This window comes from Macaca thibetana, chromosome 16, assembly GCF_024542745.1.
Source record: "Macaca thibetana thibetana isolate TM-01 chromosome 16, ASM2454274v1, whole genome shotgun sequence".
In the NCBI taxonomy this organism is placed as follows: domain Eukaryota; kingdom Metazoa; phylum Chordata; class Mammalia; order Primates; family Cercopithecidae; genus Macaca; species Macaca thibetana.
Genome location: NC_065593.1, coordinates 54801643 through 54818049, shown reverse-complemented (window position 1 = coordinate 54818049; position 16407 = coordinate 54801643). Strand labels below are relative to the sequence as shown.

Below are 16407 nucleotides of genomic sequence, written 5' to 3'. Positions count from 1 at the left end.
TCTCATGCCTAGAATGGCAGCCCTCATCCCAGCCTGAGAGAGACAGGAGGCTCCGTGTCCTTGGCTGCTTACTGTCACAGGCCTGGTTGGGAAACCTCTTTCTCTCCAGGTCCCCTTCCCTGCCCCTGAGCCAGAGCCCCATTTCTGACTGGACTGCATCCCCAGTGAGTAAACCAGGGCAGTGGAGAAGACTACCATGCTACCCCCTGAGGAAGGGAGAGAAGACGAAGGAAGGGTACTCCCAATGCCACACCCTTCACTGTCCACATGTTGTCTTGTTTTTAAACTACTCTTACCCTGACCTCAGTCCCTAGAAGGTTTGAGGCAGTTCACAACAGAAACGTGTGGTGAACTGGCAAATTCACTGAAAAGCCAGGACCGCAAAAAACAAGTAAGAGATGGGACTCAAGATGGAGAGGAATTAGGGGGAGATGATGTACTAAGGTGGTGGTTACTGAAGAAAATTTAGCTCTGACTTTGCTGCTAGGGGAGGTGAAAAGAGAAGGGCTGTCAGGTGCATGTCTCTTTGTTGTTGAAAAAATAATAAAACCCACCCAGATGTTGAGGGAATCAAAGCTTTTTCCTAAGCCTTCACTCTTAAATTTCTTGTGTGTAGCTCCATGAACATGGGATCTAGAAGCACGCGGCAGGTACCCCGCAAAACAGCTCCAAGGAGGTTTAATTCAGGATCTGGGGCTGCTTCAGGTAGCATCATTATGATAAGGCCAAGAGCGTGACCTCATGTCTGAGCTCAGAAAAAGCAATTCTGCAAGGAACCTGAGTGCATCGTTTCCTGATTATTCACCAAGCTCCATTCAGTTCTAGAGCCAGGATATCTACAAAGTAAAGTTGGAAAACTGGTTTCATCTCATGAGCCACTCTGATGAGTAGGTCTGGAGTCTTGTGAGGTTTTGTTTTTGTTTTTATTTTTTGTTTTTGTTTTTAGAGACAAGGTCTTGCTCTGTTGCCCAGCCTGAAGTGCAGTGGCATAGTCATAGCTCACTAAAGCCACAAGCCCATGGGCTCAAGTGATCCTCCCACCTAAGGCTTCCAAGTAACTAGGACTACAGGCGCATTCCGTCACATCTGGCTAATTTTAGTCTTTGTAGAGATGGGGTCTCACTATGTTGCCCAGGCAGGTCTCAAACTTATGGCCTCAAGTGATCCTCCAGCCTCAGCCTCCCAAAGCGTTGGGATTACAGGTGTGAGCCACGGTGCTCAGCCTGGAGCCCTCCTTTTTTTTTTTTTTTTTTTTTTTTTTTTTTTTTTGAGACGGGGTCTTGCTCTGTCACCCAGGCTGGAGTGCAATGGCACCATCTCGGCTCACTGCAAGCTCCGCCTCTCGAGCTCATGCCGTTCTCCTGCCTCAGCCTCCCAAGTAGCTGGGACTACAGGCGCTGGCCACCATGCCCAGCTAATTTTTTGTATTTTTAGTAGAGTTGGGGTTTCACCGTGTTAGCCAGGATGGTCTCGATCTCCTGACCTCGTGATCCACCCGTCTCAGCTTCCCAAAGTGCTGGGATTACAGGCATGAGCCACCGCACCCAGCCGCCTGGAACCTTCTTGAGAAGAATTCTGAAGCCTTCTCTGGGCTTGGCAGGGTAGAGTTCTGTGATCAACTAACAATATCTGCCATGGTGTTAAATTGAGGAGTGACATCACCATTATTATTGTTGTTGTTGTTGTTGTTGTTGTTGTTGGAGTGACATCACCATTATTATTGTTGTTGTTGTTGTTGTTGTTGTTAAGTTCTGTGATCAACTAACAATATCTGCCATGGTGTTAAATTGAGGAGTGACATCGCCATTATTATTGTTGTTGTTGTTGTTATTATTATTATTATTATTTGAGACAGAGTGTCACTCTGTTGCCCAGGCTGGAGTGCAGTGGCGCAGTCTTGGCTCACTGCAACCTCTGCCTCTTGGGTTCAGGTGATTCTCCTGCCTCAGCCTCCCGAGTAGCTGGGACTACAGGCACCTGCCACCACACCCAACTAATTGTTTTGTATTTAGTAAAGACGGGGTTTCACCATGTTGGCCAGGATGGTCTCAAACTACTGGCCTCAGGTGATCTACCCACCTCGGCTTCCCAAAGTGTTGGGATTACAGGCATGAGCCACCATGCCCGGTCTGAGACATCACCTTTGCTAGGCATGTTTCTCCCCTTACTTGAGGGATAGGGATATCCTTCAAACAGTTCTCGATGAAGGTCATCACTGATGGGCTTTTGATGAAAGTTTCAGAATAGGGCTTTCTGAGTTGTCTTTGCTGGCAAGGACTGGAAGGCAGGTGCTGCTCAGGCCAGTGGGAAGGTGGGCAGGCCTGAGTGGAAATCACGAGCCTCTGCCTCCTGGTTGACTGCTGGCCATCCTCCCTCCATGCAGGGTGGCCTGTAGGCAGCTCCAGGGTTTTCCTCAAGAGATAGCCCCAAATTTTATATCATTCAGGATGGATGGCTTTGTTGGACCCAGGAAATTTTCACAGCAGGTCTTCCTAGTCACCCCGAAGTCAGAGAAAACTTCAGCAACAGTCCGCCGAAAGCTGCTAGCATTTGCTTGTGCAGTCAGCAGGATAAATATTTTGTTAATTTGTTTGTTCTTAGAGATAGGGTCTTACTGTGTTGCCCAGGCTGGAGTGCAGTGGCCTGATCATAGCTCACTGCAGCTTCTAACTCCTGGGCTCAAGTGATGCTGCCGCTTCAGCCTCTTGAGCAGCTGGAAGTACAGGTGCACACCAGCATGCCTGGCTAATTTTTAAATTTTTTTCTAGGCATAGGGTCTCACTATATCGCCCAGGCTTGAACTCCTGGTCTCAGGGACTCCTCCCACCTTGCCCTTCCAAAGCACTAGGATTATGGGCATGGCTGGGGGCGAATATTTTGTGAAATACATTGCTATGTAATGATACAGCTTTGCCTTCTATGTGAAACTTACAAATGTGAACTGATTATGTTTTGAGAGAGCTGCCAAAAATCATGGCTGTTGTTTTAGAAGTGTTGTCAAGCCATTCTCTGGGATAATCTTGAGCAGGGCTCTTTTGTCTGCTTTGATTAGAGTGAGGCTGTGTTATCTGCCTCTTGAAGGTTCTCTATCCTTTGCAGGGGAGGGCTAGGGGATGCAATATGCCATTTTCTTTTCTTTTCTTTCTTTCTTTCTTTTTTTTTTTTTTTTTTTTTGAGACAGAGTCTTGCTCTGTCGCCCTAGCTGGAGTGCAGTGGCACAATCTCGGCTCACTGCAACCTCTGCCTCCCGGGTTCAAGCGATTCTCCTGCCTCAGCCTCCTGAGTAGCTGGGACTACAAGTGCATGCCACCAGGCCCAGCTAATTTTTTGTATTTTTGGTAGAGGCAGGGTTTCACCGTGTTAGCCAGGATGGTCTCAATCTCCTGACCTCATGATCTGCCCGCCTCAGCCTCCCAAAGTACTGGGATTACAGGCATGAGCCACCGTGCCCAGCCTCTTTTCATTTTAAAAAGCAGTTTAAATAGTCTTCAAGTATAAGTTTTAAAGGACAGCCAAAGACAGTCCACTCTGATTCTAGAAGTAGTGTCCTGAGGTCTGAGACAGTTTCTGTTGTCTCTGACTCTCACTGAACCGAAAGGGCAGGGTTGGTATGAGCTGTTGCAGCTAAACATTCACATTAACCTGGAACACTGGGTCCTCAGAGCCAGAGGCTGATGAGGGATCCATCTAAGCTGCCATCCAACTCAGAGAGGGCTTTGAGCATCAGTCCTGCGGTGGCAAGTTTCCATCTGGTGTTTTGTTTAATTTATTCTTCATGGTGAAGTGGGCTAACAGAAGATGTGCTGCCCAGGCTGGAGCGTGGGAGGTGGTGGGAACTCCTGGCTGCAGAAGGTGGGACAACGTTTCTGAGTCCTCAGTGTGTGTATGGGGAGGGGCAAGGAGAGACCTTGCTTTCTCTGGGATCAGCCATGATCTGCCTTCAAATCCTCGCTCCCTATTTTCACTGCTGCTTCTAGTAGACAGGGGTCTCAACATAGGAAGTTTCTGGGTTGTTTTTTTTTTTTTTTGCGATGGAGTCTTGCTCTGTCGCCCGGGCTGAAGTGCAGTGGCGTGATCTCAGCTCACTGCAACCTCCACCTCCCGGGTTCAAGCAATTCTTCTGCCTCAGCCTCCCAAGTAGCTGGAATTACAGGAGCCCACCACCATACCCGGCTAATTTTTGTATTTTTAGTAAAGACGGGGTTTCACCATGTTGGCCAGGCTGGTTTTGAACTCAGGACCTCAGGTGATCAGCCTGCCTCGGCCTCCCAAAGTGCTGGGATTACAGGTGTGAGCCACCGTGCCTGGCCTCACATAGGAATTTTCTTTCACCTAGTTTGCAGGCCAGTGCTCTGCATGAGGCCTGCCATGTTCTGTGGTTTGCGGGGAGGCAAGATGGGGGAGGGAAAGTGTACCAGACAATTGAGCCATGCAGCTCTGTGCTCATCACTCACTAGCTGTGTGCCCATGAGGAAGCAGCTAAAACTTGCTGAGCCTCAGTTTGCTCATCTGTAACACAGAGACGCTGTCACCCACTGCTTTAAGCGAGGCAGAAGATCCAACACTTGGCCTGGGGTGAGGCCCTTGCTCCATTAAGCTCTGAGTGCCTACCCCCAGGGCAGACCCAGGGTACCAGAGATGACCCAGTGACTTGTGTCCCTCCAGCTGCGGAGCCGAGATGGCTCGGAGTACCTGATTCAGCATGACTCGGAGGCTATCATCAGCACCTGGCATAAGGCCATTGCTCAGGGCATCCAGGAGCTGGTAAGCAGAGCCCAGAGCCTCTAGGGGTGGTGGGGAGGTGGTGGCCATTCAGAGTGGGGCCTTCTGCTCAGGCTCAGGGAGCTCTAAGGTATCAGTGGGAAATGTAAATGCAGTCCCCCACTAATGGCTGGGATGGCAGGGTAGGCTGCTGAAGAAACTGCCTTCTGTAAGTCTGTGAATCCAGCCCTGGGGTTGGCGCTGCAGGAAGACTCTCCAGGTGACGGTAGGGGCACATTCTAAAGGAATTTCCCACTTCACAGGAAACAGAAGGCCAAGTAAATACTCTGCAAGCCAACCAATGGCAGGCTGAAACTAGCAGATAAAATTTTAAAGGATTGATTTGAATAGTCGACCATTTTTTTTAGGGTTCAAAATACCAATTGCATAAGTAGAGCTAGGACAGGGGCTCTCTGACAACTACTGACCTGGAAATGACCTGGGGCTTTTTGACCCTTAATTTCCTATGAGCCAACATTGAGTGCAGCTTTTGGCTGTATTAATGGAGGTAGGAATCCAGAGCCAGAGAGGTGATATTGGTACAGTTGTTGGCAGTGCTCCGGCCACAGCTGGAGGTGCAGGCTCAGAACTGGGAGCCACGTATTGAGGAATGCTGACCTAGTTAGAGAAACTGAGGAAAACAGAGGAAGAAGGCTCCAGGTGGGTAGGGGTTGCCAGGATAGGAAGGGGTGTGGGAGAACAGGATGACTGTCTCTGCACCTTAAGGGCTCCATGCAGCTAAGGGAGGTGAATGTTCTCAGGCTCACTGGTGGAGGTAAGGAGAGTTAACCTGGTTAGGGAAGAGAGGACTCTTCGCTGAGGGTCTCCAGGCCATGCCTGTTGGGAGTGCATTTCGGGTCCCTTGCCCCATCCTGGAAGGACCCGAAGCTGGCTCAAGGCCCCACCTTTCTGAGGCTATGGGAATCCAGTCCGCAGAGCTGCCCCCAGAGGAGGAGAGCGAGAGCAGCAGAGTGGACTTCGAGGCGAGTGAGCGCCTGGGAAGCTGGCAGGAGAAAGAGGAGGACGCGCGGCCGAATGCAGGTGTGCGCAAGGCAGGATGGGCTGGGGGCTCCCAGGAGACCTCTCCTGGGGAATGGTGATTGCTGGGGCCTGCCTGGCCTGCCCCGGAGCTGCTGCTTCCTGACTCAGTCCTGCCTTCCCCCGCGGCAGCCGCGCCCGCCCTGGGCCCCGGGGTCCTGGAGAGCGACTTGAGCAAGGTCCGGTACAAGCTCCGCAAGTTCCTCCAGAGGCGGCCCACACTGCAGTCGCTGCGGGAGAAGGGCTACATCAAAGGTACCCGAGGCCTGCGGGGGGCAGGGACCCGGGGACCAGGACGGGGCGCAGGCTGGACGGGAACTGACGAGCCTCTCCCCTAGACCAGGTGTTCGGCTGCGCGCTGGCCGCGCTGTGTGAGCGCGAGAGGAGCCGGGTGCCACGCTTTGTGCAGCAGTGCATCCGTGCCGTCGAGGCCCGCGGTACGTGTGCTGTGGGGGTGAGGGAGGCAGGCATTGGGGTGCCCGCAGGTCTCCTGCCAGGACCGCAGGCTGAAGACCCCTGGATGGAAGCAGGGTCCAGGGGGAAAGTACGGGAGGCCTCGACTGGGAATCATAGCAGGGACCCGTAGCCCCACCCTACCCCCAACCCGGAACCCGGGATCAGCGCCTCCTCTGCCCCAGGGCTGGACATCGACGGGCTGTACCGCATCAGTGGAAACCTGGCCACCATCCAGAAGCTGCGCTATAAGGTGGACCATGGTGAGGCCCGTCCCCACCCCCTGCCCCAGAGCCTGAAGGCGCGAGGGGGTACTGACCTCCCTTCCATCCTCCTCCCTTCCTCTGGCACAGATGAGCGCCTTGACCTGGACGACGGGCGCTGGGAGGACGTCCACGTTATCACCGGCGCCCTGAAGCTCTTCTTTCGGGAGCTGCCCGAGCCCCTCTTCCCCTTCTCGCACTTCCGCCAGTTCATTGCGGCCATCAGTGAGCACCTGGGGCAGGTGGGGCGGATGGGGTAAGGGGCGTGGCGGGCCACCCCTTTAGCAGGCTCCCCTCGCCCAGCCGACACCCCCTACCTCCAGTTCCGACTCCCTCCCTCTAAACCTTCCTTCACCCAGAGTTGCAGGACCAGGCCCAGCGCAGCCGCTGTGTGCGCGACCTGGTGCGCTCGCTGCCGGCCCCCAACCATGACACTCTGCGGATGCTCTTCCAGCACCTCTGCCGGTGAGCCGGGAGTGCCGCGCGGGAAGGGGGAGGCAGGTCCAGGTCCCGGCTGGAGCCCCCCGCGCCTCCCTGCAGTTCGGAGCCCTGATCCCACCCACCCCTGCCGCAGGGTGATCGAGCACGGCGAGCAGAACCGCATGTCGGTGCAGAGCGTGGCAATTGTGTTCGGACCCACGCTGCTGCGGCCAGAGGTGGAAGAGACCAGCATGCCCATGACCATGGTGTTCCAGAACCAGGTGGTGGAGCTCATCCTGCAGCAGTGCGCGGACATCTTCCCGCCGCACTGACTGCCGGCCTGCGACTGGGGCGGCGGCCGAGGGCCTGCCACACAAGCTGGGCGGCGGAGGCCACGCAGCCCGGCCTTCTCTCTGGGACCTTCCGCCAGGGCACAGCCGCAGGCAGGTGTGACTTCTGCACCCTCGGTTCTGAGGGTACGGTGACCCCTAGTGGGCAGTTTGCAAAATGTGATTCCTTCCCCCAACTCCCCATCACCCCCGCCACCCCTCTCCCCTCCCCCCTCCCCCCCCCACCCATCACGTCCTATTTGGGGGTTAATTAGGTTTTTTCTCTATTCCATCGCTCCTACTGTGCGTGCGCGATAGTGTGTGTTGGGGTGACAGTTGGAATTTCTGGAATGGTGGATGCTGGGGGGAGGAGTTTGATGGGGGGCTTCCTGGCTGCTTCTGGCCCTCACCTCGTGGAGGCCTTCACAGAGACCCTGTGGACCCTGTGCCGGCACTGTCCAGTCATGAAGCAGCTGTAACCACTTCCGTACTGTGGAAACAGGACTGAGCCAGTGCGGGCGGCTGAAGCTGTCCTCCTCAGGCCTCAGGATGACCTCCTGCCTGAGCCTCTCGCAGGCTGGCTGTGCGCCAGTTTCATCTGCTTTCCTGTTGGGGGTCCCAGGCCTCTGCTGTCCCCGACCCACTGATATTCTGTGCCAGGCTTCTTCCTATTCACCAAGTGCGCACCTCACATCTGCCACTGGGCATGCACCAGTTCCACACACAATCCCATTTTACAGACGAGGATGCTGAGGCCTGCAGCGGCAATGTGACTTGCTCAAGGTCCAGTGAGTGACCTCACTCCCCAGAAAAGGCTCCTCCCACACCAGAGCACAGCCTGGGTAGGGGGGAAATCAGTCCTTTCAGCTACCACCCTCCAACCTTTGGGCCTATGCGAAAGGAAAGGAACTAAACTGGGTGTGTTCTGTCTGGACCTGGGGAGGCCCCTGAAGGCAAAGAGGGAACCTGCCCCAGCTGTTCTGTCCTAGAGGAGGGGGACATAGCCCTAGCAGGAGCTTGCAGCCCCTTTTGGCACTCTGACACACAAGTATGCCCATCTGGGGCCCGCTTTGCCATGAAGAGCTGGGCAGGCCTGCAGGGTGTGGGGAAGGAGGACACAACCTCAAGAAAGGAAACATGAATCCCAGGGAACAGCGGGTCCCTTCCCTCCTCAGACACAAGCCACCTCAGCTTGTGGCTCTTGGCCCCCAGCCCCTCCCACCCACCTGTTCATTTATTCAACAGACAATGACAGCTCATATTTATTGGACATTAGCACCATGCCAAGCATTTGGCTTGGATTATCCCATTTGTTTCTCACAGCTGGTATTTATTGTCCGCTCTTCTGTGCCAGGTGCTGTGCTCTGGGCACGGGCACTGCACGGGCCCTGGTGGAGCTTGTGGTCTGACAGGTGAGGCTGACCCAAGCCCACCTCACTGCCAGCAGGGCCAGGGCGAGGGTACACACGGGGGCGTCACACCATATGTCTAAATATTTAAAAGTTATCAATCAAGCTAACAACTGTTAAATAAAATATGTTCTATTCTCCTACTTTGACAAATATGTCTTGATAATGACCTGGAAGGCCAGGTTCTAATTTAAACGTCTTTGACTTTTCCAAGTTCCATGCCCAAATGTGGTGGTGGGAGAAGGCCAGGCCCTGGGCTCAGCCTTCCCTCTCATCTTCCCACCCACAGAGCCCTCCTCCCCCAAGCAGAGGCTCACGGGCACATACGTGGACATTGTAGTCTGTGTGTGCAAACTGTCCATAACCCCTGCAGCCAGCTGCCACTTGGCTACCCCACTGGTGACTTAGTCCACCCTTGAGGGGATGGGCTTGGAGCTATTTGGGGAGGGCATGCTGGGGCCCCATGTATCAGAAGCATGTTCTAAAGGGAGGGTCCAGGAATCAAGAGGGCCCCCCAGATTCCTCATCCTGTGGGGAGGGCCACAGGCACAGGAGCCTTCTGCAGAGGACCCATGGCAGGGACCCCTCTCATTTGAGTCCAAGGGTGAAACTAGACAGACAGTAAGTAGCTAATCACTTGGTTACCACATTTGTACAAGAGCTAGCAGAAGTGTAGGGTGCTCGGAAGGAGTGTCATGGGGTGTGAATGTTGCCCAGGGACCCAGGCGGTCTGGGGTCAGGCAGAGGGAGGTCCCTGTGGGCCTGGGGTTCCCCATCAGAGGGCAGATCTGGGCTCAGGCCACTTTTTGGCTAATATGAATAATGCTGCCATGAACACTCACGTACAAGTTTTTCTGTGGACATATCATTTCAGTCAGCCAGGGCTACCATAACAAAATACCATAGACTGGGTGGCTAAAACAACAGATTTATTTCTCACAATTTTGGAGGCTGGAAGTTCGAGTAAGGTGCCAGTACAGTCAGGTTCTGATGAGGGCTCTCTTCCTGGCTTGCAGACAGCCGCCTTCTCACTGTGTCCTCATATTGGCACAAAGAGAGTAAGCTCCAGTCACTTCCATTTATTACAAGGACACTAATCTCAACTTTATGGTCTTACATGAACCTAATCACCTCCCAAAGGCCCCGTCGATACCATCACATTGAGGGTTAGGGTTTCAACACATTAATGGGGTGGGAGGCACAAACACTCAGTCTATAACTCATGTTTTAATTCTCCTGTGGAATTTCCAGGAGTTTGCTGGATTAAATTGCTGGATTAAAAGGTAACTCTACCTTTAACCTTTTGAGGAACCATCAAATTGTTTTCTATAGCTGCACAATCTCCCACCAGTTGTGTTTGAGGGTTTCTGCTCCCTCTCGCCTTCTGCAACAATTGCTTCGGATCTTCATTCCCTCCAACTCCTGGCCCTCTTAGCCTTCGCTCTCTTATCAGGTGACCTACCTCCACCTCACGGAATAGTGGACACACTTAACATCCCACCACAAAGCTCAGCCCTCCCTCACCACGGCCTCCCTGGCCTCCTTTCCTCGGTACCTTAGAGCAGACATTTCTCCAGGGTACAGCTCACCTGTTTTTTCAGAAAATATCCACAATCGCTGGCCCCTCTTCTTGCTATTTAGCTGCTGTCTCAGGTTGAATGTCCCAGGAAACAGAGACGTTGGCAGGGGGCTTGCTGGGTCTGATCTCGTGACCAATGCCTGAGGGGCGGAGCCAGCAGGAGCCGCTGAGGGAGAAGCTGGGCTGAGGCACAGGCCCATTTAAGGCCTCAGCCACCCTATGGGAAGCTGTGGAGCTGGGACAGCCTCAGCCTTGTGCCCCATTGTGGCCAGGGGGCTGGGCCACTGGATGTGGGCTGCCTTGTAAGGTGGGAGAAGGGAGGGCATGGATTTGGGCAGAGCAGTTGTCTTCAGCCCAGGACACATCCTGGAGAGAGGCTCAGATGAGCACTATTGGCCACTGACCCTCCCTGTCCTTTGGGAAATCCTTGCTCAGTCCTGGAGGAGGGCATCTGAGAGGCACCCATGGTATCCACTACGTCAACTGGCCGCTTCCCCTCGCCACGGGAACGTGCTAAAGTGCCTCTCTCTGAAACGCCCCCCAACCCCACATCTCTCTGCAGCTGTCACCATCCTCCTCCTCCTCCCCTTTGCAGCCAAACTTCTCAGAAGTCGTCTACACTCACGGTATCAATCCGCTTCTCTTGTTCGCTCCTCAGCCCCACTCCCCACACATCAGAGCACTTTTTTTCCCCTAAACTCACTGATTTCCCATTGATAGCTGCTGGATATTTGGGGGTCTGTGTATTAATTGCCTTTTTGGGGGCACCCTATCCCTGATGACCACCCCATCCCTGGAAATGTTCCCTTTCTCTTGGCTTGCACATTCCCCCTCGTTTTCCTCCCACCTCTGGCCATGCATCTCATTCTCTGCTGCACAGCCAGCACAGGCAGAGTCCTTGGGGCCCACCCCTCCCTGGATGAAACTGTCTACACCCATGGCATCAGCGACTCACTGATCCATAGTATCAGGCCTGACTGCTCTCTAAGCTCCCAATCCTGGTGTCCTCTGACAACCTGACATCTGCTCTGGGACGATCCCCAGCCCAAGACTGGATTTGTGATTTTCCCCAAACCTTGTACTCCTCATTTTACCTGTCCCAGGCAAAGGCTCCATCATGCCCTGAGTCAGGTGAGCCAGAAACCTGGGAATGTGGCCTACTCCCTCCATCTCATCTCTCTCTCCCACCTCCATACCCGATCTGTGTCTTGTCAGTCCTTCCTCTCTTATCCACCGCTTTCCATCACTAGGGCCCCTTCCTGGTCTAAGGGGCTAATATCTCCTGCCTGGACCCGGCAGCTCCCAGCCCCCTTCCCCATCCCATGTCCTCATTGCCCCCACCGCATCCAGCCTTATTTCAAAACACATGCCTGATTATATTATCACCCTGCATGAAAACCTTTCCACTCACCTAAGGAAAAGACGAAGCTTCAGCATGGCCTGCCTGGGGCTTGAACCTGCCCACCCCTCAGCCTTCTCTCGTGAACCAGTGTGAGACAGTGGCTCAGCGCATGGGCTCTCGAGTCAGGCTGCCTGGATTCAGATGTGAGCTCCACATTGCCCCTGCCAGATGGTTTTGGATTATTGACTCATTCCTTTGTGCCCGTTTTTTCATCTGGAGAATGGGGATGCAATAGCAGCACCAACCTCACAGGTGGTTGTGAAGATGCCACGAGATGATACAAGGCTCTGAGAACACAGTCTGGCTGCAGTAAACACTTGCTGGGTCCTGTGCCTTACATGCTGTTCGGTTTACAGACTGCAGCTACACTGGCTTCCCATCGATTTCACAAATGTTTCACACTCCCCTCTGCCCCAGGACCTTTGCATGTGCTGTGCTCTCTTTGTAGTTCTCTTCTCCCTTTGCTTAGTCATCTTTTAGCACTGTGCTCAGGTAACTTCCTCAGGCAGCTCTTTCCAATGCCCGGCTAGGTCAGCGTTCTTTGTTACACACCATCAAAGACCCATATGTGCCGGGCGTGGTGGCTCACACCTGTAAGCACTTTGGGAGGCCGAGGCAGGCGGATCACAAGGTCAGGAGATCAAGACCACGGTGAAACCCCATCTCTACTAAAAATACAAAAAATTAGCCGGGCACAGTGGTGGGTACCTGTAGTCCCAGCTACTCAGGAGGCTGAGGCAGGAGAATGGTGTGAACCCAGGAGGCAGAGCTTGCAGTGAGCCAAGATTGTGCCACTGCACTGCAGCCTGGGTGACAGAGCGAGACTCCGTCTCAAAAAAAAAAAAAAAAAAAAAAAAAAAAAGAAAAAAAAAGACCCATATGCTTCTCTTCTCTAAATTTGTCATTTTGCACTCATATATCATGATTATTTATTGCTGTCTGAACCTCCTCGCCATGATACTATAAGCCCAGGACGGTGGGGACTCTGTCGTTGCTCACCATCGCATGCACAGTGCCTGGCACTTAAAAGGTGTTTAAGAGGCTGGGCGCGGTGGCTCACGCCTGTAATCCCAACACTTTGGGAGGCAGAGGAAGGCGGATCATGAGGTCAGGAGATCAAGACCATCCTGGCTAACACGGTGAAACCCTGTCTCTAGTAAAAATACAAAAAATTAGCCAGGTGTGGTGGCGGGCGCTTGTAGTCCCAGCTACTCAGGAGGCTGAGGCAGGAGACTGGTGTGAACCCGGGAGGCAGAGCTTGCAGTGAGCCAAGATCACGCCACTGCACTCCAGCCTGGGTGGCAGAGCAAGACTCCATAAAAAAAAAAAAAAAGGTGTTTAAGAGACACCCATTAACAAGCTGATACGTGAAAAGGAAGACAGCTGGAGTTCAGTCCCCAGCTCTGCCATTTCCTATCAAGTGATCTTGGGCAAGGGGTCCACTTCAGTGTGCTCATCTATAAAGTCAGGACATTCACGCCTACCTCAGACACTTCTCACCATTATAAAATGACATGTGCAACACGCATGGCCCAGCACCTGGTGGTGGAATATTTGCACCTGGAGCACTTGCAAAGTCTTGGTAGTCTTTGCTTCTCAGGCCCAAGGACAGTCCTGTGTCCTGGGGTGAGACAGCCTCTGCGGTGGGACCAGACGTGGAAGGGCTGTAGAGGACCCCTGGGGTGCTGCCAGACGCCTGGTGGACAGTAGGGCACACTGAGCCAGTGACTCTTTGGTTTCCAGGGCACTGGAGCTGTCCTTTTTCAAGTTTTCAGTCCAGCAGTGTTGTAGGGAAAGGTACTTTTGTCTGGTTTGGGCAAGAGCATCAGGAGCAGGAGACTGTCCCCTCAGGCCAGTACAGGAGGGGACCCACTGGTATCAACAAGAGAGGCCCTGCCAGGTAGAACGGGAGCCATGAGTGAGGTACAGCCCCCTGTGTCCTCCAAGAGTCCTGTGTCGTCCAAGAGTGGATATTCTTGTTTTGTTGCCAGTCTCAGAGCAGGGCTAGGTATATTAAGGGAGATGGCAAATGTCATTCCAGAAGAAAGAGCCAGCCCATGAAGGGCTCCTGTGCCCTGCTGGGAGAATGAACTTCATCCTTTATGGCCCACTGGATGCCACTAGTTGATGACCAGGTGGACAATATAGCCAGGGATGCTTTTCCCTTTTTACAAACTTTTTATTTTGAAAGAGTTATTGACTCACAAGAAGTTACATCAATAGTACAGCGAGGTCTGGTGCAGCCAGTACCTGACTTCCCCTAGTGGTGCCATCTTACATAACCATTGTGCCTTATCAAAACCAGGAAAGTGATGTAACTAACTATAGACCTTGTTTGATTTCCCCATTCTTTGCATGCACTCATTTTTGTTTATCTTTGTGTATAATTCCATGACATTTTATCACATGCATAGATTCGTATAGCCAGCACTGCAGCAACCAAGATACAGAATGTTCCATCATCTCAAAAGAAACTCCTTATGCTTCCCCTTTCCACTGACATCCTCCCGCTCCTTCCCTAATCCCTGGCAAACTTGTCTTTATCCATCTCTATAATTTGCTTCTTTTGAGAACGTTAATGGATGGAAATATACAGTAGGCAACCTTGCAAGGCTGGCTTTTTGCACGCAGCATAATGCCCTTAGGATCCATTCAAGTCATTGCTGGGTATCAATAGTTCATTACTTGTTACTCCTGAGTGGTATCCTACAAATATGCTTTTAAACAGATTTTCCCAGTTGTGGCTGAAGGAGGGAGTAAGGGGACCAATTAGGAAGCTGTTGGTGTTCAAGTAAATATCACAAGACTTCCATCCTGGCCCAGCCCCCACACCACCTCTCTGCAGCCTGGAATTGGCCCTAGAGGTGTTCAGGCTGGACCTCGCTTCAGACAGGGTTGAAGCAGAAGAGGGATTGGGAGTCTTGAAGCTGAGCTGCCAGTAGGGAGCGCCAGAGGCCTTTTGCCTAAAGGGCGATTCCGAGGCGGGAACAGCAGGGAGTGTTAGAGGGAGACTTTGGGCTGCTATGCTCTGGCCAAGAGAATCCTGACAGTCTTGGCCCTCTCTTAACCCCAGCCACCATGTTTCCGGCCAATCCTGAGCTTCGAGGCTGGGGGATGAGGCTGATGACATATAGTCGAGGAGGTGAAGGTGAGGTGAGGCTTGGACCAGGAAGAGGCGGTCTGGGGTCAGGCAGAGGGAGGAGGTCCCTGTGGGCCTGGGGTTCCCCATCAGAGGGCAGATCTGGGCTCAGGCCACCTGGCCGGACATTGGCACCTCTGCCTTGCCCACCTTTCCCATCCTCAGCATCCAAAGATTCTCCCAAGAGAATCCTTCTCCCAAGAGAAGTCTCCCCAGACCCTGGAGCATGGGCTAGCCCCTCTTTGCTCCTGGGCTCTATACCCGGCTCTTGCCTCCCTCAAGATGCCTTTCCAGATGCCCCACTGCCCCCCACTCAGTGCCTTACCCGGCATACTCTGGGCCGCGTGGATCCCGCACTTGTGCAGGGCACAGAGTAGGTGCTTACTGAGCTCTGGCACCTGCTAACTGCTGGGGATCCAGGAAGAAATGCCCTGACCCCGGTATTCCAGGGGCCTTGGCATTCAGCCACCTCTGACTCCTGTCTGCTTGGTGGATCATTCCTGAGCAGGTAGTCTCCTCAAAACCCGCACGGGTCTCCCATGCCTTTCAGAGCTCAGCTCGCTCTCCCTGTGCGATCTTTGCCCCATCCTCGGCCCCTTTTCCTCTGGCTGACTCTGCTCTCACGCCTATGCCCAGCCTTCCAGGATGCCTCCGCTGTCTGTGCAAGCCCTGTGGGTCTCGCCGCCACGCCCTCATCCCCATTCTCTACCTCCTGCCCCACCACCGCGAAGCCTTCCCCAGGGCCTTGCACATATCAGGCTTAAAAAAATGTGAGCCCCCATCCTCTGTGCCCCCACAATGCGTGGGCATGTGGACTTTGTAATAGAATCTCCCTAATGTGGCCTGGTCTCATCACTGGCACACAACACACCTGTCACCTCCAGAGGCTTCTCATTCATGTCTGATCACCCAGAGCCTGGCACACATAAGGGGTCAAGTGAAGTTAGAGTGAATAAATGAATGAATGTGCCAGTTGGCATATCTTTGAACTCTCCTCCTGTGACCGGCTGCCCCTCTGATTGCTCCTTGGTGGTTTTCCTTGTGGGCACTCCTTCCCCTGCGGCCTGTAAAAGCTGGCAGTCCGTCGTCCCCTCTGCTTAGCTCACTCTGCCCCCTCCCTAGGCAAGCTCACCCACCCAGCCAGCTGTAACTGCTGCCCTTCTGCTGCCAGACCCCAAATCCACTCCACAGCCCGGAGCCCTGAGCCCCAGGCATACCTCCCACCACTTCCTCTTTATTTGCTTGTCTTTATCTGTCCTTCCCCCTGTCTGTCTTTTGCACAAATGTTAAGCTCCATTAGAGCAGGAATTTTGTCTGTCTGGTATACGGCTGCACCCCTGGTGCCAGCATATGCTCGATAAATATGAATGAATAAATGAACGAATGAATGAATCTCCCTCTGGCGTCCTGTAAACACTTCCAATTCAACGTATCCCAGATTGATTTTGTCATCTCCTCTCTCCCCACAATTTCCTTCTCCTGTCTTTGCTACCTCTCTCCTCCCGGTCCCCCCGTTTAGAAATCCCAGTGTTGGCCGGGCATGGTGGCTCATGCCTATAATCCCAGCACTTTGGGAGGCCAACGCGGGCAGATCATGAGGTCAGGAGATCGAGA

The 16407-nt window shown here is 53.3% G+C and overlaps 1 protein-coding gene across 6 annotated transcripts in view; it reads left to right on the top strand.

Moving 5' to 3' along the window:
* The window catches only part of ARHGAP27 (Rho GTPase activating protein 27), a 37052-nt gene extending 29556 nt beyond the window's left edge, over positions 1–7496 (top strand). For 5 of the 6 annotated variants that reach the window (XM_050762333.1, XM_050762332.1, XM_050762337.1 and 2 more), the window contains 8 exons: positions 4666–4764; positions 5691–5802; positions 5932–6054; positions 6138–6236; positions 6438–6515; positions 6606–6740; positions 6875–6980; positions 7090–7496. In XM_050762333.1, the coding sequence (XP_050618290.1) occupies positions 4666–4764; positions 5691–5802; positions 5932–6054; positions 6138–6236; positions 6438–6515; positions 6606–6740; positions 6875–6980; positions 7090–7267 (930 nt within the window). In that variant the 3' untranslated portion in view covers positions 7268–7496. Of the gene's footprint in view, positions 1–4665; positions 4765–5640; positions 6055–6137; positions 6237–6437; positions 6516–6605; positions 6741–6874; positions 6981–7089 lie in introns of those variants that run through there. The other variant, XM_050762334.1, reaches the window with a different exon arrangement.
* The last annotated feature ends 8911 nt before the right edge of the window (positions 7497–16407 follow it).